Below are 24,270 nucleotides of genomic sequence, written 5' to 3' on the forward strand. Positions count from 1 at the left end.
AGGGGTCACTGTAGATATTTCTTACATTTTCATTGCCCTCTTGACTACTTAGTGTTTCTATGAAAATGAGTCTTGCAGAACTAATTTGTTTATTGGCCATATTTTTGTAGTCTAGAATTGTGTTTTTTTGATGAAGCTAGGCCAGTAATGCAAACCCACAGCAATAAGGTATTATCTTGCCTTCATGGCATATGTTTTTCCTGCTAACCAGGTGCAGTGTTGTTAGATTAATGGCATTCCTTTATTGGAATGCTGATAGTTTGAACACGTTGCTTGCATTCACTGTTGTTACCTTACTGTACGCTTTGTCAAAAAACATCAATAATACAGTAAGGAAATTGAAGACAATTGCTGCAAGGCGCTTAATTCACACTTAACTTGAATATGTACTGCACACAGAAATTCCATCCAGCAATCATTCAATCCAGATGTCTGCATACCACTGATCAAACACACAGACTTGTAGATTATGAATTAAAACAGCATTTAACTCTGTACACTGTAGATAATTCTGCATGTCTGAAAGCCTTTGATTAAAGTTACAGCATGGTGCTACATAAGTGCTTGCCCGATTGCCTTGGGCAAGTGACAATCAAAGTCAGGCAAATGATTCGGAATAACGGGGAAGAAAATGCCTGCCTGAATTGGGCAAGCAAAAAGCCACCTTTTTTTCACTTTATACCCCCTACAAACCCAGGAAGTCAACTATGCAGAAGCCCAAGATAAGGACTCATTAGTGATGCAATGCACTTTAACTTCATTTGAGCAACTTTCCCACACTTACATGAAGAAGTCCCAATGCAATGCAATGCAACACCAATACTCGATCAAATCTTGTTTGTTGCTCCAATGTGTTTAAGTGTGCGAATCAACTTGTGCTATTTATTCATATGACTGTGTTTTATTCAGCCCTAGACTTACAAGTCAGTTTCCTATATTTTTGGACTTTCTTTTTGGGCAAGTAAAATTCATGTTCAGGGAAGTTTTCTGCAACAATTTGAAAATCTGCTTGCCCTACTGGACAAGTGGTAAAAAAAGTTATGTAGCATCCCATTATAATCTCTTTCAGTGATATGTAAGAATATACAAATGCATTACATACATGAATGTGTGTAATTGTGTTTGTTTGTGTGTAAGTGTTTGAAATTCCAAGAAAGATTTATTGTTTCTAAGAATTGTATGTATACTGTATTATATTCAGTATGTGTACACTTTGTAATAATGTATGTGTGTTTGAAATTCCAAGAGCTTTCATTAACCAGTCAATGACTTCAGCCTTAATTCCACTACAACCCCCCTAATTCATTCATGTTCTTGACACTCATGATGAAACAAATCCTTAATTATTATTATTCATGCAAGCTTGCTGGTTCATCCATCCTTAGATCTCTTGAACAAAGTTAGGGAAAGTTTGAGTCATTTTTTTTTCTTTTTAATGAATAGTTTTGGTCTTGTAACATAAGGTATAGATGCACTATAAAATAGTTGTAGGGTAAAGTGTTTATTCAAAGATCAAAGCTCAAAGCTTATTAGTTTTTTGCCAAATGACATTTTCCAGACAATATGAAATTTTAGGGGTAAAGGTGAAAGGTCAAAGTAAGGAATTTGCACCAAGCCCAGAAATCGTACAAAGCCATAACTTAAGCTAGTAGAATAATAGTAATATAATGTGGTATGAAGGATAGGGATGAATGGGTGATTATTGAGATGAAATGATGGGGTTGTAAAGTCAAAGAGCAAAGTCTAAGGTCACCAACTTTTAAATAAAAATTGGATTTCCCTGTCATAAATTTGAAGAAAGGTAAGATGGGAAATCCTCCATGTGATTTGGTTCAGGGATAGAGATCAAGAAGTATCAGCAGCATGCAGGGCTAAAAGTCTGTTTTTAGGTCAAAGGTCAAGCTCATTGAGCTTTGTTTAAAATGTAAATAAGGGTTCAAATATGTGGCTGATATATAGAGATCATGTCAAGAGTCAGAAGGATCCAAGTCGACTGTATGCTGCAGTCTAGTCACTTTTTGTTTTTAGATGTGGAAGGAGGGATTTAAAGGTGCATGGTCCCGGTGTTTTAGTCAAATGCGTACGCGGGCGCACGGCGCAAGTTTCCTATAGAGATCTACGCTATCGACTCCTCTTTTAATAGCGCTTACGCTTTGGCCCACTTCCCCGAGTCCGAAGAAGTCCGATCCACTGTAGTCAGTGGTCCGATCACAGTTCGGCTCTTGATTCAGCTGAGAGGGATGACAGCTTTAGCAAACTTCTTTTGTGATGTCATAATAAGAAGCACATATGCACGCACCCTGGCATTACTACAGACTGCGCGATGCGCAGAGAAGACAACGAAGGCAACGTTACTAAGCAACAAATACGCACTTTACTCTTAATGACAGCTCAACTTCGGTAATCTTCGTATCATTGCTAATGGTGATCGGCACTTTCATTCAACAGCGCCCTCTACACTACCGGGACTATGCACCTTTAAATTTGTAATATTTGTGTAAGGCATTGCAGATGATTCTATTGTTAGACTTTCTCTAAAAAATAATGTTTGTGTGTTTTTTGCTACTATTATTATTTTTTTATCCAAAACTGGGAAAAAAAAAAGGTGTGAATGTAATGTTCAAGTGATTTTGCTAGCAATCCATGGCCAACCAGTGATTTATTTCAATGGTACAGTGTACACTTCAAAGCATGAGAACAATTCTTGCACAATGTTACGAGCGTAAGTCCCATGCTGTAGTAAAATATGTTAACAGTGCTTTAGCCAAGAATGTACCCTCTGATTATTTTGATTGCGGCTTCGTTCCCCAAATAACCTCACAACCTTTCCCTGTTTGTTTCCCATTGCATTCCATTGCATGTATGTTTTTTCTCCCCTTGCTCTAGATGGGTATAACAGTGAGTACATGGATTTTTTGTATTAGATTTGACATTTTCAAGCACTTAGAACAGATGCTTTCACATAACCCTCTTTGCTGTTGAAGGGAGCTTGATGTTTTCACATTTGGAATACCAAGGGTTTGGTTGTAAAGCAATGACACTAGGTAGCAGCCTCAGCTCTTAAGTATACTACAATGGTGTGTGTTCTGCTCATGATGACATCATAGAGTACCAAAATGATGATGTCACAGTCTTTTGTGACGATGTCACAGTTATTATGATGGAACCAGGTGCAAGCAGAAAACACTTGGGCCAGGTGAAGTTGTTTAGAACCAGTTTCCATGGCGATGAATGGCTATGACATCACACTTTGGTACTCTGCGCTCATTGGCCTGAATTCAGGAAAGTAGTACAATCTTGTCCATGGTTTAAACCGTGGACAAAGACCATGGGGCGCCAAGTGTCGCATAGAATATTTCCTTACAAAATCAGTCGTTTCGTCGACAAAATGCCCATTTCGTTAACGAAATTATCATTTCGTCGACTAAATGTTCATTTCATTACTACAAAATGACTGATTTTGTAACAAAATATTCCATGCGACATTTGGCGCCCCATGGTCTTTGCCCATGGTTTAAACCATGGACAAGATTGTACTACTTAGTTGAATTGGGGCCATGGGCCTAGGATGTTTCTTCCTCAACAGTAGATACAAATTATCACTGCGCTCTCTTTAACAAGACTTGTTAGCAGCAAGACACTGCAGACAATTTCTAGGGTCATTAAAGTCGTTTTTATTTGCTAGAGTTTCATTCATGTGATGCTACATGTATGGAGTATTTCAATGCTTGTAAACAAGCCCACAGTGGGATGAATGTGCAGCAGAAGTTTGTGTTCCACTTCAAGCTTTAAGTGCATTGTATGCTTGAAATGCGCATTCTAAAGAAGGTAACAAGGTATTTGCTGTCTAGCAGCATGAAAAAAAAAAAATTGCTTGTGCCTAGCTTGTGACTTCACTGCTTTTAGTGGCACTGTTTTGTTTTTTTGCACCATTACAAAATTGTAAGTTTTTATTAAGTTTTTTAATTCTTACTCTTTTCACTTTAAAGCCTTCCTTTTCCTTCTTTCTTTGTTTCAAAAAGTAAATACTATGTTGTATTTTGCATATGCATACACAAGAAATTATAGTACATGTATATGTTCAATACTGTTATATTGTTTATGATGTTGTTGTGACACTGTTCAGAGGAGAAAGAATTGCACAAAATTACAAAAAGATAAAAGTTAATACAATTTACAATTTATTGTGTTGATCGCTTTCCCTTTCAATAAGAGTTTAATTCAAAGAAACAAAACCAGAACGATTACAAAATATGTATGACAGTGATCTATTGCATACAAAATACACCAACCCTGTATGAGGCTGTTGGATATTGAGGGAATGTGACAGAAGAAAACCCCCAAAACAAACCTTAAGTACAGTAGCTGTCACAAACTAATTGCTTTTGAACTACTAAATGTTCATCAAGCATCACCTGCATGTACAAATGTATATAGTTGGAAGGTCAAAAACTCAATTATTTCACAGCTGTAATATTTTTTTTTTTGGTTGTTTCACCTTGAGTTAGCCATTCACCTAGAGTTTGCAGACTTTTTTTAGACTGTTGCTGGCACTCAGTATAGACGGGGTAGTGTGGTGTTACTGTGTGTGACAATGGGAATGTATAGCGATGAGATCTGAGGACGATGTCAACCGACGTGGTTGAAAGCCTTACTAAAGGTGATATGTTTTATGAATGTAAATAGTGAGATTCTTCCCACACCGTATGTTCGCTATGCAGTAGTGCAAAAATATTCCATGCTTGACGTAGAAAAGCTGCATGTCAGATGGCTTTCAATGTGGTATTGCACCGTATGCTAATGCTAGTGTCTGGGACTGCTTTGCCTTGTCTTCTCTACAAAATCAGTCTTTTCTGTCTGCTGATGATATGTGATGAACTACACCATCACAGCACTCTTTTATTTTGCTCTTTGTAGATGCACATGATCTGAATAATGCTACGAATAATGAGTTATTACTATACAATGTGTAACTTCCCTCTCTCTTTCTCTCTCTCTGTGCTACCATGCAATGGTTGGCAAGAGACATCCTATTTTTGTTATCGTTTCTCTAGATTATGTTCAACTCTGACCTTTTCTTTGTTTTTATGGTAATTGAAACTTGAGATATTTTAAGAAATTTAATTATTTTGTGTGTGTGTGTGTGTGTGTGTTGTGTGTGTGCAATGATACAATTACAAAGTGACTGTGTTTGGGGGCGTTCAGTCAATAGTCATAAATCATGAGATAGAGGTAATTCAATTTATGGTCAGCCAGCAGTTCATGAAGCATAATGATGCTGAAAGGCTGTGTTAGGACATTCTAGTAGTCTATGATGAATGGTCAAACTGCCAGAAATTTTACTTATTCTGTTCAACTCAGAGTAACGTTTGAATTTAAATAAATGTCTGTTGGATAGAGCACCATAACAGAGAGACTAGTGTGGGAGTACTGAAAACCCATAAACTTCAGTTTACCTTCTTTCACACCAACCATCCATGATGAATCCAGATATGATTTGTTGCAAAACAACATGTATAAGACCAAAGTGCAAAATAAAGTTGTACAATTTTCTAATCACCTTTAATTGAATCCACTCTGTTTGGCAGATTAATGACCTAAGAAAGTCAGGGACAAGCTTAATTTCAGTAGAACGTGAATGAAAGGTTAGGGTCAATTCCTTGCATCTGAAAATGTATAGAAATGCCCCAAATACATGTTTAGATTTGATAGAGGTAACTAACTAAATCAAACAAATTATTTTAGGTGTGCTGTATGAAGGTTAGAGATGTAGGGAAGCATTAATCTGGCTTGATGGAGAAAAGTTAACACCTTGTATCAGATGGAATACAATGATTGGATTTGAAAAAAAAAAAAACACACAAAAACAAGCTAGAGGGAACCTGCTGGCAGGCAGAGAAGTACTCTTGATGTTGTGAAATTAAAGTTGTCTAGTTTTCTGGAGGACGATGGGATTTCTAAGCAGTTCTGTGTGCTGTTTTATGAGGATGAGATATGCAGTGATATTAATGGTTACTTGGGGAAGTGGAATTTTTTGTGCTAATGTAAATGGATGACCGACTCAACTGACGCACTTAGTCACCCAAAGCGTACGAAATTAAACTTTGTGCTCTTTAAATTTCATATTCTTGCAGAGGTATAGGTAAAATTCTGTGTGTACTCATGCTTTCTGTTTCTCTATTGTGGATTATCTCACTCTACTCTTTAGCGGTGTTGCAGATGGAAATCAACATACAAGTAGCAAAGCTTTCATAAATACTGCTATTAAATTTTGCGTACTGTCTGCTTTACATTTCATTCAAGGTGGTGACTTCTATGTCTTTCTTTATGCAGTGGTGGATGACAATATAGTTTATTATGTATGCCTTCTCACTCTTCCTTTTCATATCAATTCTAAAATTATTCTTGTATGGACTCATGATATACTGCAGCACCAATCGAGTGTCTGAATGTTTGCATACTGCATCAGAACATTGAAGCCATTAAGTGTTGGCATACCACATAACTATTTCTGCAGATATATTTGCACAATTAGTTATTTTGAGTGTCGAAAAAAAAATCTTGCATGGCAGACTGAGCCTTAAGTACGTACTGGTACAAGCACATAAGGAATAAATTGATATGTAATAATGTTATAGATAGATAGACAGATAAAGAAAGGATTAGATAAATGAAAATATAAAAAGCTTAATAGATATGAATTGATAATATGTACTTTTGACAAATTACTCATTACACTTCTTAGAGACAGGAGCAACTGTTTTGATATATTCTGAACTTCCATGTCACTATAAAGCTGTTTTTTTTTAAAGTACCTGCTCACTGTTTACTGAAGCAGAAGTTAATGAATAATATATAATAATTAATAATGCATACATTTTCTAAGGTAATAACACATTTCCTTAAATGAATTGTAGTTTTGCTGTGGTAATAAAAGGCAAAATTTCTGGCTGAGAATAGATTATCATTGTATTATCTTAAAGTAGATTAAAAAAAAATGTTTTATACAACCATGATGAAGTATGGGATAATAATCCTTTAGGTCTTAGATACTCATACATGCCAAGATGCTTGGATGTGCATGGACATATACATTTGTACACTGTATGAGGTTTAAAAACAACAATAGGTCCTTGTGAATAGACTGAAAAAACACTGGTATTCATATGGGGGAAATCCCTGTATGCCAATTGAGAGCTGAAAGTGGTGACAAATGAAGACTGGTACTTATTTCTCATTCTCTTGATTCTCCCCCAAACAAATGTATAGAGGCCCATGGTGGGATGGAGATCAAAGAAGTGAAGTGTGTCTGCACAGAAGATAGGAAGAACTTCCAGTGTCCCAACAATGTGGGCACGCCGGAGCCGGCTAGCTTCAAGGTGATCACCAGCGACAGGCTGCTGGACGTTAGTGGACGGAACTTGTCCGAGTACCTCCTTTACACCACCAACAGGTTCAGGCTGCACAGGTGAGTTGAGTCATGTTTGGTGAATTCTCTTAAAGGTGCACATGTGAGTTGATTCCTTTTTGACAAATTGTCTAGTTGTTCCATCAGTTTCAGACATGTAAAGGTAAGTTACTTTATGTGTGGTGATCCATCACTTTTAGAAGTACACAACAGAGTTGCTTCATGTTTGGTGAATTCTCTAGTGGTGTACCATTACAACGTAGTTTAACCCTATTTTAACTGGGGGGGGGGGGGGGGTCAAATTGACCCCCCCTTGACGTTTCGCTCCACGATTCCGCAATGCGCAAAAATTTTGCCGCGTCGTTTCATGACTTTTTTTATTGCAGTCTCCTGCATATTTTGAGACCAAATTTGCGACGTTCGTGTACACCGTTCTGAAGTTACGTAATGTTTTGCATATGCATGTCCACCCAAAAACAGCTCAAATTCATGATATCGTGTGCAAATCCAATGCAAATTGTTTTTTTTTTGGTTAAATTGATATAAATTAGATTAATTCAACTTTTAATTATTGAAATCAATCAATTCTAGTGTAGATAAGCCTGAAAAAGTACCTGCAACAAATTTTGGCAAAAAAACAATAGAAAACAAAAGGTCGAAAAAACATAAAATACATAAGAAATTAGCAAAACAATAAAAAACAAAAGAAATTGATTTTGATTGTGCTATTTTTTTACAAGAAAATTGTTTGATGTGTCTTGAGGAATTCTGACACAAAAATTTAGCAATCCTTCAGTCTTTCTAATGGAGTTAGAGGTGAAAATATGATTTCCTGCATAAATTTGCATAATTGATTTATTAAAAATAGAAAGGCAGTATTTTTCTATTGTATGACTGTGTAATCTTGTAGTTGACATCCGGCTTTATCTTTAGGCAAAATTTCGCGGCGATCGCGTGATCGGCGGCCGAGATCTGAAGGGGGGGGGGGGGTCAAATTGACCCCCCCCCCCCAGTAAAAACTTGGTCTCAAATAGCCCAGGTAAGTTAGGGTTAAAGGTGCACATGTGAGTTGAGTCATGTTTGGTAAATTCTTTAGTGGTGCTTCATCAGTTTTAGAGGTGCACAGTGAGTCAATTTTTTTTATGTGATGAATTCTCTAGGGGTGCTTTGTCAATTTGTTCTTAACTCTAAATTGCATTTTTTTTTTTTTTTTGCATAAGCATGCATAGCTGCCAAGTCTTCCTGATTCTGCAGCAGATTCCCTGAAACTTAAGCTTTTATTTTCTTGATTTCTGACCACAAAAGATAAAAACCTGCCTGGTTTGGGGACTGCTATTGCCCACTGAGTTGCATATAACACACAACTATCTTTCTGGAAGCTGTTGGTAATCTCCCTGATTTTAATGTGTGAATGATGGCAGCCCTGTGTAATGATCACGATCTAAGGCGAACACACAAATTGTTATGTAATTTGTCACTTCATCAGAGAACATACTTTGTTGCTACAAAACACTATATGGTAGGTGCATTAAAAAGTCTGTTGCTTTACAGAAGCCTACACACATTTAGACTTCTTTTTTTTTCAGTTTATCATGATATTATGTTTTCTTTGTAATGGAATCTGTGTATATGTGTATTGCTGTTTGCTTGCCATCAATCATTAGATATGGAGCAATTTCCGTTGGGAACGTGAGAAACTTTGTTCCTCCCACCTTCAATGATGATGTACCAACTACATACAAGAAGATTGCAGTGCGTAATGCAGCCATGGTGAGTCCTTATAAATTACTTTAAAAGCAGATAATTTTGCACAAGTAATTTTTCACATTTGGCCAAGTATTAGATGAATTTCTCATGTTTGTAATTCTGCAGAATCAAGACCTTTAAGTTGAACATATAACAAGCAGAAATATGTTTGCATGCTCTTATTTTCACAGTAGTTCCCACTTTTACAGTAGCAGAAGGTTTGATGTTGCTTTGATATGTGATTTGCTGATCTTATTTCAACCATTAAATCTGTGTCAATGCAAATGATAGGACAGTTTTTTCTTTCAAACTGTATTGTATTAGAGTCTATATTGTATTGGGAATTGCACAAATTTATAAACTTGTGGCACCATCGGTAAAAGGGACATCTTGTAATTGATAAGCTCTTCTGTCAAAGTGGATTAGTTCTATATTTGTTTGACTTGCCTGACTGGTTCCCAGCATGCCAGTGTTTTATTCAAGAGCAGTGTCCCACTACCAGCATCTTACAAGGACAAAAGACCTCTGTGGCTCTTTAAGTTCAATGGCCAGTTTATGACCATTAGTCACTGGTTTACAGGGCTATTTGGAAAAAAAAATTCTGCTTAGGTTATACTGAACCCATAATGATTTTGAATTGGCTTGTATGCAGTGTAGATGTATGTACAATGTATGTATGTATGTATGTTTGTATATATGTACAAGTATTTATCAGGATCCATTTACATTTTTTGTCCTAAAAGACCATTTCAATTCAAAATGGCTCTTCAATCATTAATGGCTCGTCACATTGATATACATACATTTGTGCTCTCATTCCAGACTTGGTACAACCACAAAGGCTTTCACAGTCTGCCTACTTACCTCAACGTCATCAACAATGCCATTTTGAGGGCTAACCTGGACCCCAGTATCCATGGCAACCCTTCTGCCTATGGCATCACAGTCATCAACCATCCCATGAACAAAACTAGCTCCTCCATCCTAAATGACTACAAGTAAGTGGTCATTAAGTATTGGTGGTCACTATGGATATATTCTTAGTATTCTCTGCTGTAGGTCATACTACCATACTTAATACATGTACGTACACAGTACATACAGGGGTCGCACTTAACTTTTTTAAAACTAGCCAGGCGGACTACTTAGAATCAATTTTAACACTGAAGCAATATTTTGGCACGCCAGACGGACCAGTAACTTCAGAATTTTATGATTTTTAGCTAGTCCGACGTGATTTTGGGTGGCCAATGGCCAGCGGACCATCGCCAATTTCGAACCCTGACATACATATGTATTACTCAAAAGGCAAATTTGTGATAAAAGATTTTGATATAAAGCCAAGTAGTGAAAAGCCAGGAACAAAAAGGAAAAAAGAAAAGAAAAGAAAAGAAAAGAAAAGTAATTTAAAAAGTGAAAACCAGACGAAACTTCAGTGGTTGTAATTTATGTCAAAGTTCTGAACAGTATTGTGACATTTCTATGATGCTTGTATTTACAAGTTTGTGTTGTATATATTCATCTTGTAGCCTGCAAACTGATTTCACATGTCATATACTCTCTAAAGGGTTTGTTTCAATGTATACTGTGTGGTTTTTATTTTTGCCTGCGAATAATCTCATTACAAATAATACATGACCTGTCCTTTCTGAGATGCTTCTGAAGATTAGTCCAAGTGCACTTAACTATGAGTGTTTAAATCACATGTCGTAATTGACTGCTCTACACTTGTAAATCACCTACATAGCAGAATTTCTAGGCATTCTTTTGGGTGGAATTGAAAATCATGTACGTAGGAAGTCTCCTATGAGCTGAATATGTAAAATATTGTTCTTGTTTGTATTAATCTGTTTATTTCCTCTCCAGTGTACAAGAGACTTCCCAAGTGCTGATTGCAATGTTCATCATAGTTGCAATGTCCTTTGTACCAGCCAGCTTTGTGGTCTTCCTGGTTGCTGAGCGCTCGTCGAAGGCTAAACACCTCCAGTTTGTCAGTGGTGTCAGCCCCCTTGTCTACTGGCTCTCCAATTTCTTCTGGGACATGGTAAGTTGGCCAATGTTTGTTTTTTTCTTCCAACCATCCTATATAGGAGTACTGCAGCCAGTAAAGTACAGTGGAATAGAAATTTCAAGCATTGTGTTTCTGATACTGTGATAGTGATAGAGTTTGTGACTCCTAGTAGCATTCAATATCAGTCTTGTTGCTGATTAACCTCCAATGTATGTAGGTACAAAGTCACAGCATGGTGTACGACTAGGGAATGTAGGTTAGATATGGGCTCAAACCCAGTACCTGTCAACCTCTCATTCATCACCTTCTCCAATGGATTACCTACTTGAATCATTCCACATTAGAGGGAATGGGGTAGTGCTATTATATGATAATAATTTATAATAATAATGATATGAATTTATTTGTATATTGCGCTAAATCCACTCTGTAGAGTGCTCAAAGCGCATACATACGTACGATACTCTCCAATTTGTTTTTTTTTTTTTGGCAGTCAAAGTCTTCATACACTCACCTAAAGATTATCACATTTGGGTACTAAGGGTGCTGTAAGGTTCTGTGATAGCTGCACTGTTTACTAGAATGGAAATAATAGAAAAGACTTCCTGTAACAAATTATCTAAGTTTCCAGTTCTTTACATGGTAGAATCCTAACGTTATTGCTTTGTATTCCAGATGAATTACCTGATTCCAGCAGCCTGCTGTGTGACTATCCTGAAAGCCTTTGATATCCCAGCCTATTCCTCTGCCACCAACCTTCCTGCTGTCATCATTCTCTTCTTGCTCTATGGGTGAGACACGACTCTTGATCTTTTTTATTTGTATCCGATCTCAGAAATACCTTGATTCTTATGATATGTATGGTTTAGGAAGGATTTTGTTTCATTGATTTCAACTTGCATGCAATTTATATCTCATATTAAACTTTAGAGTATATTTGTAGTTGTTCAGATAGAAACTTGAAAATCATACCAATGACATCAATATTTGAAACATTCTTTTGCCCATGTGCACCAAGTGCTCACAGCACCAACAATGATAATTTGTAAATGTAGGCAAAATGTCAGAGAGGTGTTGCCATGCAAGTATCACCAAAAAAAAAAAAAAAAAAAGAGAGAAAAAAAATGTTATGAATAAGGGAGGAAATCTGCAAATATTTTATTCGTACAATTATGTACCTATTATTACAGTATTTATCCCACTAGGTGAAACTATACGGATACATTGTAAGTGTTAGTATTTGAAAGCAATGAACTTTGAAAGTTTGTGACTGTAATATTATTCCACATTGGCATTTACAAAGTGTATTTGCTTCTCATGTGTCAGTAGTAAGCATAATGATTGCATATTGCAATTCAATATTGCACTTATTTTGTACTGTTAAAATGAGCAGAATGTTGAACAAAACTACAAGTAATCTGCATGATATCATATCTCTCCTTATTGTGCAATAATGATCAAGATATTAGTGATTTTTCCAGTTTCTTGTTGCGTAAGTTGCTTGACAATGTATCAATTCTCAGGACAATGGAATCAAAGCTTCACATAGAGTGCACTCAAGCCACTATGGGCACAAAAACACACAATGTGTTAACATCTTATATTACTGGTATGTCATCAAAATATGGAATTCCATGATCAAAATCAGTACATTTAAAAAGGTCTTTTTCTACCCACCTTCAGGTTTTCCATCACACCAATGATGTACCCAGCTTCCTTCTACTTTGAAGAGTCCAGTCTGGCCTACGTCTCTTTGATTGTTATCAACCTTTTTATCGGCATCACCACTATCTGTGGTAGTTTCCTTGTGGAGCTCTTCAATCTGGATGATGAGGTATGGTGGTCTATGTCACTCGTCCTTGTGTGATCGTTTTATATGTAACCCTTCTACAATGTATAGACCTGTTCAGTTTTAAAACACTGTAACTTATGTTGGCCATAACTGGGGGGCTTCCAAAACTGCAAGAAATGATGATGCATTTGGTTATGCATTGAGTCAGGTGCATTGCTGTGCCAGTGCATAAAGCAATTATTGTTAGGCATACTGACATTAACCCATTGAGGACGGTTTGATATTGCTACAACACGTATTTTCCATAGACGCTTGCCTGAGTACGTTTGTATACTCGGGACTTGTCCTCAACGGGTTTACATATGAAAGAAAACCTCACCCAAACTGTACAGGCCTATAGAAATGGTGAACTGGAGTAGAATGCAAAATGTAGTGAATTGTTGCTGCTGTTGAGTGAGAGATTAATATAAGATCTATCACCATTTTTTCCTTCGTCCTCACAATGATTATTGGCTCAAATCTTCTGTGAAATAAATCATTTACTCAGAAGATTCTTATCTTTGTAATAGGAATGTATGATTGACAGTGTTGTTATGTAAGAGTTTAATTACCATATTTGCCATATATTTAATAGCGAGTCTAATTTTTTGCAAATTGGGACTTCTCGACAATTATGTGGTTGGTTGAATTTGTGATCTTGGAGTACAGTAATGAACTGAGAAATACATGCATGCGTGTCACATTGGGATTAGATTTAATATTTCCGTGTGTTGTTAAATTCGCAATTAGCTTTTGAATTAGTGAAATAAAAACCTTGTGAAATATATGGCATATTCAGGAGTAGATTGTGCATTTTCCTTTCACAGATTGACAGCAAAATAAAATTAACAAACAGGTCATCATTATCAAACTAATTGTATGGAGAGTATGGCAGCAAGAGTCAAGTGTCCATAATTTTCTAACACATGTTTGATTTTTTTTTCTGTTGGCATTTTGAAACTATGAAGACTTCAATACCATATGTCTCTATTACTCATTGATAAAAGAAGTCTATCAATTTTGTTTCTGCTGCAGCTTTTGAAGCAAGTGTACGACACCATGTACATAGTGTACCTGATTTTCCCCAACTACTGTCTGGGAAGGGGGTTGATGGATCTGGCGTACAATGACTACATGAATGAATATTACACCAAGATTGGTAAGTGCACTGTGAACACATTTACTGATGTGAATGTTGCAAGCCATAACCCTTAATATTTGAGGATTGAATGAGAAGAACCCAAACAGACATGGGATAACTGGTCACTCATATAGCTTACCTAATACTACACATAAATCAGGGTCATAATGATTCATTTCCATCAAAAGTTTCAATTTAGTTTCAAATGTTTGATAGGAAATGTATTATTGGCATGAAGTAAGAGCTGTTGAAAATGCACGGATTACACACATATATGTGACCTGCTACAACAAAAGGATCCGAAAGTGGGGGGAGGACAATTTTCTGAAAATGGCATGACATTATTACCTTACTCTTCTATTCTGATTTCATATATAGCACAACTCATAAAAGTACTCGGTTGCAGAGATATCGATGATTTTATTATTGCATGTCAAGTGGTTGTGGAAATCAGAGTTTTGAGAAAAACGCCTTCAAAGTTTTCGTTCCGACGCTATCATGATCAAGGGGAGGCGAGACAGTTTTCACCACTTGATAATAGAAGGTACATATACTCATAGCGACCTCCGCGATGTTCATTCAAGCTTAGTGCAGCGGTCTATGCACGACCAATCAGTAATCAGGATGCCATGCACTGACCAATAAGATCACTCCCTTGTTGCTAGGGGCGGAGTCTAGCTGCGGCACTAAATCCAAATCTTCGGCCACGATTCTGTTACGTTGAAAGTCGGAAATCATGCCCAGAAAAACGCTGATTTCTTGCCTTTTCTTTGATCATTTAGCCTCAAAATTTTGGCAGATGCTAGACAATACATTAAACTACAAAATTATGACAAAAACAGAAATACGATTGTTTTGACCAATTTTGATGATGTGACTTCAAACTTGATTTTCTCGGCTCATCCGTCAGCGACTTTAGGATCTTTTTGTTGTAGCGGGTCACATATATGTGTGCATGTTTGTATTTGTGTACTGGACATCCCAGGAAGGGGCGTATCTTTCAGATTTTGATGTATTACCCTATTGAGGACAAGCTGATTTTGCTATACAAGTGTAACATGCATTTCCCATAGAGACCTGCCCGAGTGCACTCGGAAATGGTTTTCAAGGGGTTAATGACACTTGATGAAAACTGCAGTATTTAGGTACAATTGCAGAACTCTTTGAGAGTTTGGCATATGAGGTTTCTTTCTCAAAAACGTCACTGAGAATATGTAATCTTACAAATACTGTCATTACACATTATATGCACTGTTCTTGCAATGGCATTTTGCCAACTCTAGCAAGGTGTGATCAAGAAATGCATTTATTGTTTGTTTTAAACACACAGGAGCGTATGAGGATGTGAAGTCGCCGTTCCGTTGGGATATGCTGAACCGAATGTATTTTGTCATGGTTATGGAGGCTATTGGGGCATTCAGCTTCACTGTGCTCTGGGAGTATGGTTACATTGCCAGAACGTGGTGAGTAGGAGTTGAACATGAGTTGTTTTTCAGCCGGAGGGATTGCAGAGCTTAGAACAGCACGATATCTGAACCTTTTGTATATACATGTATCATGTATGATCCATGCAAAAGTGTCTCATGAATTTGGAGTATTAACTATTTGGTATTGAAATAATTGTAACATTTGAAATGAGATACATTGCTTATCAACACTGATTTTTTTTTTTAAAGTATATTTATGTAGACTTGAAAAACTAGTGAAAATTATAAAAGTTTGTATCATGCTCAAGTGATTTTTTTTTTCTCAGCCAAATAATTATTTTTTGGATGTTGCACAATATGATCAACCTTTTGTCAGATATACATAGCAGTTCATTTGTTGTAAATATACTTGGTCATCAGGCACTAATGCCTGGAGTGGTATCACCAATTATCAAGACATAGTTCAAAATGCATCAATGCATTTTTTTCCTGCCATTTTTTTTTTCTGTGATTGTAAGCAATCCGAAGATCCATCATCATAGGTCAACATCAGTGATTTTGTTAAGTTGTTATAAATATTTGTGACTCATTATGATATTTGTTAATTTGTTTGATGATTCAGGGAAATCTTCCCGTGCATTCGGAGGAAGAAAGTTGACAAGAGTCTGCTCTTCAGTGAGGATGAGGATGTACTAAGAGAGAGACAGAGGGTGCTGATGGGGGACGCTTCACAGGACCTACTCAGACTCGAAAACTTAACCAAGGTCAGGATTGGCATTCTGAAGATTACTACATGTAGCTTTGAGATCTATTTATTTTGTTTTTTCCAAACAACCAAATTAAGACATTCACTGTGTATGCTAGATAGCATGTAATATCTCATAACCCCTTTGTGTGTTGTATTTGGCAGCACTTTAACAAATGTGATGCAAACAATCTGTGTTGAGAAAGTTTATTTGTTGTTGTTTATCTCGTTGGTGTAGATCCTGGCAAACTTCCTTCCTCTGTTGTTACTTGAATTACATGTAAAATGTATATTCGTTTTAGAAAATTGATTGGAGAGGTACAATGTATATGTAGCACTACATGCAGTGAATTTAATCCTTTTTCAGTCAGATGAACATTTATGTTTCGTATATCTTTATCTGCCATATAAGTGTTATATCACGTACATGGTGTTCCTAGAGACTGTGAAATAAAAGTAGGGGAAGCTGCGTGTGCCTTGCGAGGTACAATCTGTAGTAAATTCATGTGGGGATGCTGCTTGAATAACTTTATAGAAACGATAACTCTCAGTTTACCTAGGATGAATATTTCCATGCATCAGTATATAACAGCTTTCTGTGACGAATATACAGCCTGTAAATGTTCCTTTTGTTCACATTAAAAAGATGTGGTTTCGGTTAAACTTGTAATCTTGATATCCTCTTTTGTGGTGAAATGATTCATACCAAACTGTGTTGCGAATAGCATGCAGGGTCAATTGTGGGGCGTCATTTGAATTTTCTCCTACATATAAATAAGTAACTTGATCCTCATTTCCAGTATGTCACTGAAATCATTTTTGCTGTTTTTTATCTGTAGGTTTATAAGACCAGGAGATTGGGAAGACATTTGGCTGTTGACGGTCTGTGTCTAGGTGTTCCCAAAGGAGAGGTGAGTTTGCCATCATTCTTGCCATCCCATATTCAAGGAGTATAGGAATATAAACACATGTGGATCCAACCAGTACATTGTTTCCATGATATGTTCTGTTATGAAATACTGTACAAGTGGATATTTTCACGCGACTAATTTTTCGCGCTTGGCCGGGTAAGAAGAGTTTCACGTGTTTTTAAATCCGCAGAATCAAGACATCACGCCTAGGAACATATGGCAGGCAAAAATATTCGCGTGCTTTTATTTTCGCGCTAGTTTCTGGTTGCGCGAAATGCGCGAAAATTTCAACACCACGAAAATGTCCACTTTTTAACAGTACTTGATGATTGGTGATTAATGGATACTGAGAAGGGGTGGCAGAGAGAGAGGTTTATCTCTTTTAAATGATTTATTTAAACATAAAGGCAGAAGAAACAGGTCAATTCAATTTTCAATTCAATTCAATTCAATTCAATAGAACATTTATTTCCAGATCAATTCGTGTAACAGCAGTAACAATTCAGTAATGACAAACTGGAGGTGACAACTCAGTAAGCACAGCTTGAAGTGAGTGCACCTTTAACATTTGAAAATGTAGTTGAATCTGATTGAAACATAGCTAAAAAGACATTTTTTTTTTTTTTTAAATATACATATTGTACATATTTACAAGACGAAGTACAGATACACAAGAGACTAAAGCTAGGGATGCAGGAGGGAAAACAGATAGGAAGAAGGAAAAAGAGAAAGAAAAGAAAAGAGAAAAAAGAAAAAAATACATTAAAGGACAAGTTCACCTTCATAAACATAAGGATTGAGAGAATGTAGCAATATTAGTAGAACACATCATTGAAAGTTTGAGGAAAATCAGACAATCCGTTCAAAAGTTATAAATTTTTGAAGTTTTTGTGCAGTACCCGCTGGATGAGAAGACTACTGCACTGTATGAATAACTTAGATGTCACATGCGTACAACAATATAAGGAAAATATAAAGAGAATTTCACAAAATTCCATCTTTTGAAAAAAGTACACATTCCCCTGACTCGTTACCGACAAATGTTATGGGTAATATAATTCCCCCTGCCTTTAGAAAGAGGCAAGTCAAGTGCTCTTTTGTTATGCGAAAAAAGTGAAAATATGTTGAATTTTCTTTTACATTTTCTTTATACTGTTGTACGCATGTGACTCACAAGCTGTAGTAGTCTCCTCATCCAGCGGTTCCAACACAAAAATTTAAAAAATTCATAACTTCTGCATCGATTGTCCAATTTTCCTCAAACTTTCACTGATGTGTTCTACTAATATTGTTGCATTTTCTCAATCCTTATGTTTATAAAGGTGAACTTGTCCTTTAAGGAGAGGTAAAGAGAACCTAAAACACACACTTGTAATACTAAAACAAACAAGGCAACATTGTACATACATGTACATGTATTTCATTTTAGTATAATCAAGAGAAATTTAGCAGCCCTCACTATAAACTACACTGTACCTTATATGGATGAATACAACTTTTTCTTGAGTCTTATCTTAAAACAATTTTGAGATGGTGCATTTCTTATGTCTTTAGATAAATTGTTCCATTTCTTGGGGCCCATAAAACGAATATTATGTTGGTAAGACATGGTTCTGGGTCTGGGCAAATGCATTAATGACGAGGAGCGTGTATTGTAATTATGCACATTCTGATTGATATCAAACAATTGAACAAAATGGTCAGGCATAAGTTTGTTGACACACTGATATACAAAAATACATTGCTGATAGGTGGTGATGTTTTTCAAAGTAAGCAGTTTTAGTTTTGAGTATAGCGGGCCTGCTTTAGATTTCGGGTTCGCTCCATGTATAACTCTTACTATTTTATTTTGCTTTGTCAGTCAGTGTTTGCTACAAAACCTTTGTTTTTTTGTGCTTGTGTGTGTGTGTGTGTGTGTGTGCATTTTTTTTCTATAGATTATTACAATCTTCTCTTTTTTTTTTTGGGGGGGGGGGGGGGGGGAGGGGAGTATTAGGGGTGGAAGAAAGTTGAAAAAAATTGAGTAACTTTTCCTGACTCACATGATGAGTCTGAGTTCTCCTGCTTGTAGTTCCTACTGAGGGAGGTCAAAGTTGAATATTTCTTGCAGGAATAATATCTCTGTTTGTTGTGTGCTTTCTACACCATCCAGTGCTTTGGCCTGCTTGGAGTGAATGGTGCAGGCAAGACCACCACCTTTAAGATGCTTAGCGGGGATCTAGCAATCACTGGGGGTGAGGCATTCATCAATGGATTTAGGTGAGTCCACACAGAAAGATACAGTCACCCTTTTATATTGTTATAATTATACATTGTTTGTCGAGTAACAGGATTGTGTCCATTTGTGAATTATTGTCTTCAAGTAAATTGGACTGTTGATCTTCCTGAAAATTCTATGTGCCTTGCAAAGTTATGGGAAGTACAGTAGTCATTCCAGTTAAGATGAGGTGTTTTTCTTGTCTACAGATGGCATTACAGTTAATATTGATGTTCATTTCATGCCATTTAATTTAATTGCTCCATTTTGTACCATGGTCAGTAAATTCTCTTGCTTTTTTGTTTGTCTTTTGTTGGTGATGGTTACTTTTCTTTCTTTGTCTCACACTCACTGTATTGTTCTTGTGTCTTTGTGTTTAAATGATAAATGGAAATAACTTACTGTGTAGTCTTAATACAGTGTAGCAGATTTATCATTCTGATGTGAGTTTTCATCTGGATTGCCTAATTGCTTGTTTTTGTTTCCTCTCACGCCTTCTTTCTGACACACCTAGTATATTCAAGAAGAAGATGAAGGCCTATAGGTGCATAGGATACTGTCCACAGTTTGATGCTCTCTTTGATGAGCTGACTGCAAGAGAGCATCTACTTCTCTACGCAAGAATCAAAGGAGTTCAGCGAAAAGATCAAAAACAGGTCAGAAAAGCCAGCAACGCCGTTATGGCTTCCAAGTACTTCATATATGTCGACCAACTGTGATAGGGTTATACTTTAATAATATATTATCTAATCTCATGCAAGTTTTCATAATCTTGTGATACATTTAGATGCTTATGTTTCCATCTGTACAATTTGGCCTTCAATTTTGTCAACTCTCTGATATTAACTTGAATGCCACAGTATACTGCCGTGCTTTTTGTTTGAAAAAATTCACATCAAATTATTTTTGTGTTGCCCATGGTATGTAGGTGGTCACCTGGGCCTTACAAAAGATGGCGCTGACACAGTACGCAGACAGACCTGTGGGAACCTACAGTGGTGGCAACAAGCGGAAATTATCCACCGCCATCGCCCTCATTGGTAACCCTGACATTATATTCATGGTAAGACCGAGTACTATAAAAGTGCACTTTTTTTGTGATTAATTTTTTGTGCTTGGCCAGGTTAGATGAATTTGGTGTGTTTTTGATTCTGCAGAATCAAGACATTAATTAGTCTTGCATATAACAAGCAAAAATCATTTTGCGTGATTTTATTTTCGCACTAGTTTCTGGACATGCAAAATTTTTCACTTTTACAGTAATTTACCCATGCAGCTGTGGTACAATATGTTGGGTTTACTGCAAAGTGCTCTGATGAAAAGCTGTGTGTGGCAGAAATGCCATCAGTTGTGCCGAGTGCAGAAGCAATGTCTTTATGGTACCTTTGGTAGAAGGCTCTCTCATTGTGATAATACCTCCACACTCTCCTCTTTCCACAGTGAAGAACAGTAACACCATTTCAGCAATGGTTTAGAAACATAGAAGGTCACCGTGTAGGAATTCACCGTAACATGAACATTATACAGTACTTTATTAATACACCTTGTAGGTCATTCAGAACAAGATTTTTTTGTTTCCATTTTAAAAACTGTGGCCGAGAAAGTCTGATTATGGTTTGCCACTAGGAAAAGCTGCATGATTTAAATCTCTTTATTTTCATTTAAAGTTTTCTTAGAAGTTAGGATACATGTACATGTATGTCCTATGATAGAATACTCATGTAGTATTCAAGGTCAAATAGGTTGTAATTTGACTTGATATCAGGTATGGTGCTAAATTTGCATGTTTACATTGATAGACTTTCTCCTGAGAAAGTTTGACATGCTCATTACAATGTATATTCATGTAGCTATTAACCCTGTTGATGATGGGCTGATTTTGCTATAACACGCATTATCCATAAACACCTGACCAGTTGTCAAAGAGTTAATGAATGCCAAAAACACAAACAAAAAGAAACAAAACAGCATCAGCTTTCCTGGGAGGCATTTCATAAAGCCTTTTGTCCATCAAATTTGTGGGACAAATTTGCTCTCAGCCAATCAGACTGCAGGATTTCAGTAGCGTCTAATAGTTTTTTAGAAAAAAATATCTGACAAAACGCTTCATGAGATGCCCCCCTGATAAAGACCATGTCATGGATGAGAGAACCTTATTACTCTTGATTCACTCTAGGATGAGCCAACCACAGGCATGGACCCCCACTCTCGTCGCTTCCTTTGGGACAGTTTACTGTCCATCGTTGGGGAGGGTCAGCGCTCGGTCATCCTCACATCCCACAGCATGGAGGAGTGCGAGGCCCTGTGCGGCCGGCTGGCCATCATGGTCAACGGCAGGTTCAAGTGTCTGGGCAGTGCCCAGCACCTCAAGCGTTGCTACGGTGACGGCTATACCATCACGCTGCGTGTGGAGGGCAGCCATCCCAACCTGAAGCCGCTCACAGGCTGGTTCCAACACACCTTCCCGCATTCTTCTCTCATGGTTAGTGCTCATGTCTCACCTTATGACACAAAGTATCCACAGCTGTAGTAAAGTGTTAACTCTTAACGTGCCATGGTCGCCGATCGGCGACCATAGTCCTGACGTGCCATGGTCGCCGATCGGCGACTAAGAAGAGCAAGAAAACTCCTGCTCATTAAAATGTTTGTGGTATCATAATTACTTGCACTATGAAACTGCCATTGATATATAATGACAGCAGATAAGTGTATCTATCGTTTGAACTAAATATTTGTGTATGCTTACATAGGATTTTTTAGAGTAAATTCATGATTTTTCGACAAGGTATGTTTTCTTCGCGCCGGGAAAATTCGGCGTGAACGCACCCTCTGTGAGCTGTGTATAAATCAAAAGTCTCATTGGTAAACCACGCGTGTGTACGCTATTGAGTCTGCGTGTCTTTTCTATGAGGTTCCAGTCGTCTTGTTCCGCTTGGATGCTGTCCTGCGGGACGGCTGAAAGCATGCTTTCATTTTGTCCCTCAGAGAAGGTCAGCTTTTATTTTGACGGTCAAGCCTTTCATCCTTTTGTCTGTTTGATGTACTGTAATCGTCCCGACGCTTACATACAATCAGATACAAAAGAAGAAAACGCCTTTGTCCTTGTGTATGCACGCGTACCAGCAAGCGAAAACTTGACTCGTGAACTAAGCCGCACGGCACATCCATATAATTTGCGTTGACGTGATCGTCATTGTTTTTAGCCTGTCATTGCCGGTCTCCTTGTCCAAATGAAAGTGAATACCAGGAGAAATTTAGGTTGGCGTACTTTAGGACTAAAGACAGAATGGTAGAAAAAGAGGGGGAGGTGAAAAGGGTATAAAAATACCCAGGTATAGTCCCCTTTTGTGTATGAATGTGTCATTACATAATATCATTAGCGCTAGAAAGAGTTCGATATACACACCTTGAGAAAGGGAAGTACTGAATACATAATGCAGCTGATATGGTATTGCCCGACATCATAGTAATTTCGTACGCATATTTCTGCGTACTTACGATCTTCAATACTCGCGGGACCTCGTAGACTGGCCTCACAAATCGTTTATAAGGACCGAAACCGCAAAAATAGAATGCAACACAAAAATGCATAAACGTTAAGAAATTCACATTTTACCTCAGATTTAGAAGAAGATGTCGATTTATCGCAAGATTTTATCATGGGAACTATTCAAAATGTTCGTATTAGACATTTTGCGGTGAGAAAAAAAATGAGCCTCATTAGCCGATTCTTTTTCTCTTTGTCCTCCCCTCGGTAAGAATACTAGTAGGTACATGTAGTGAACCTTGGGTAAGAATTGTGGTTCTGGTGCAAGAACAAGATGTGAAAGCATTGACTATGCCATTACGAAAATCATGTACCTAATTATAATGCGATTTTTTTTTTGCGGTTGTAAAAGACAACTTTTGATTTTTTTTTTTAATTTTTGGAGAAAAAGATATACTTGAAGCCTATTCTCCAAAAACCTGAGTGAATAATTTGCGTACTTTTGCTGAATTCGTATTTTCAGGACTTTGTGAATAACCGGTGTTATTTTTTGCCGACATTTCATCCACTTTGTGCTGAATTCAAAGCCACAAAAAAAAAAGGCGTTCGGTGATACGATCCGCTCTCCTACTGTATACATAGTAAACGATTCATAGACATTCACAAAGCACACATCGCGATAGCTAATGTCCTATCTTTTTGGCCCTTTGTATGCGTTTATTGTGTAATTTCTTCTGACGATAAGTGTCCCATGTTTTGCAAAATGGTAAAGTGCTCAACAAAACTAGTCAACAAAAGGAATTCCAATGTTGACATTGATCAAATCCAAAAACGTACGTGAAGGACTTTCCAAGATAGCGGAAGTCATTCAAACTGACTAAACTCTCACTAAACTGACTAAACTCTCCTGTGGACTTACGAACCTTATTGCTATCTGCACCGCGTAGTGCGCCGTGTTTTCATTTCTGTTGTTGTTATCGTACGTATCGAGGGCTGCAAATTATTATGACGTTACACTTCTGAAGATCGTTTTATAACGGATTTTTGACTCGGTGAAAAATCCATCGGAAATACAAAATAAAGATATTACTTTTGACATTTCTGGGCAATGAATCGAACCGCGATATGTCTTTATTTCTTCTTATTGTTGTTGTGTATCAATGAGCTCCTCATATACTTGGCGAGCAACTCTCTTGCACTTCCTCTTCTACAAAATTTCGTGAATAAATTTGGCAAATACAACAGATCACAGTACTGTAGGCTGTCTTACTTGACACCTGACGCTGTTTTACGTAATTTGTGCAAA

The 24,270-nt window shown here is 37.1% G+C and overlaps 1 protein-coding gene across 1 annotated transcript in view; it reads left to right on the forward strand.

Moving 5' to 3' along the window:
- Positions 1-24,270, forward strand: part of LOC139718429 (ATP-binding cassette sub-family A member 2-like) — a 58,922-nt gene that overhangs the window by 19,045 nt on the left and 15,607 nt on the right. The window contains exons 22-35 of the mRNA XM_071629901.1: positions 7,270-7,468; positions 9,073-9,178; positions 9,977-10,152; positions 11,021-11,198; positions 11,841-11,956; positions 12,849-12,999; positions 14,032-14,155; positions 15,468-15,600; positions 16,187-16,328; positions 17,149-17,220; positions 19,373-19,479; positions 19,992-20,133; positions 20,406-20,540; positions 21,654-21,959. Coding sequence (XP_071486002.1) covers positions 7,270-7,468; positions 9,073-9,178; positions 9,977-10,152; positions 11,021-11,198; positions 11,841-11,956; positions 12,849-12,999; positions 14,032-14,155; positions 15,468-15,600; positions 16,187-16,328; positions 17,149-17,220; positions 19,373-19,479; positions 19,992-20,133; positions 20,406-20,540; positions 21,654-21,959 — 2,087 coding nt within the window. The remainder of the gene's footprint in view (positions 1-7,269; positions 7,469-9,072; positions 9,179-9,976; positions 10,153-11,020; positions 11,199-11,840; positions 11,957-12,848; positions 13,000-14,031; positions 14,156-15,467; positions 15,601-16,186; positions 16,329-17,148; positions 17,221-19,372; positions 19,480-19,991; positions 20,134-20,405; positions 20,541-21,653; positions 21,960-24,270) is intronic.

The sequence above is a fragment of the Diadema antillarum genome, unplaced genomic scaffold, assembly GCF_040938485.1.
Source record: "Diadema antillarum isolate AM-2024a unplaced genomic scaffold, OU_Dant_1.0 scf00000094, whole genome shotgun sequence".
Taxonomy (NCBI): Eukaryota; Metazoa; Echinodermata; class Echinoidea; order Diadematoida; family Diadematidae; genus Diadema; species Diadema antillarum.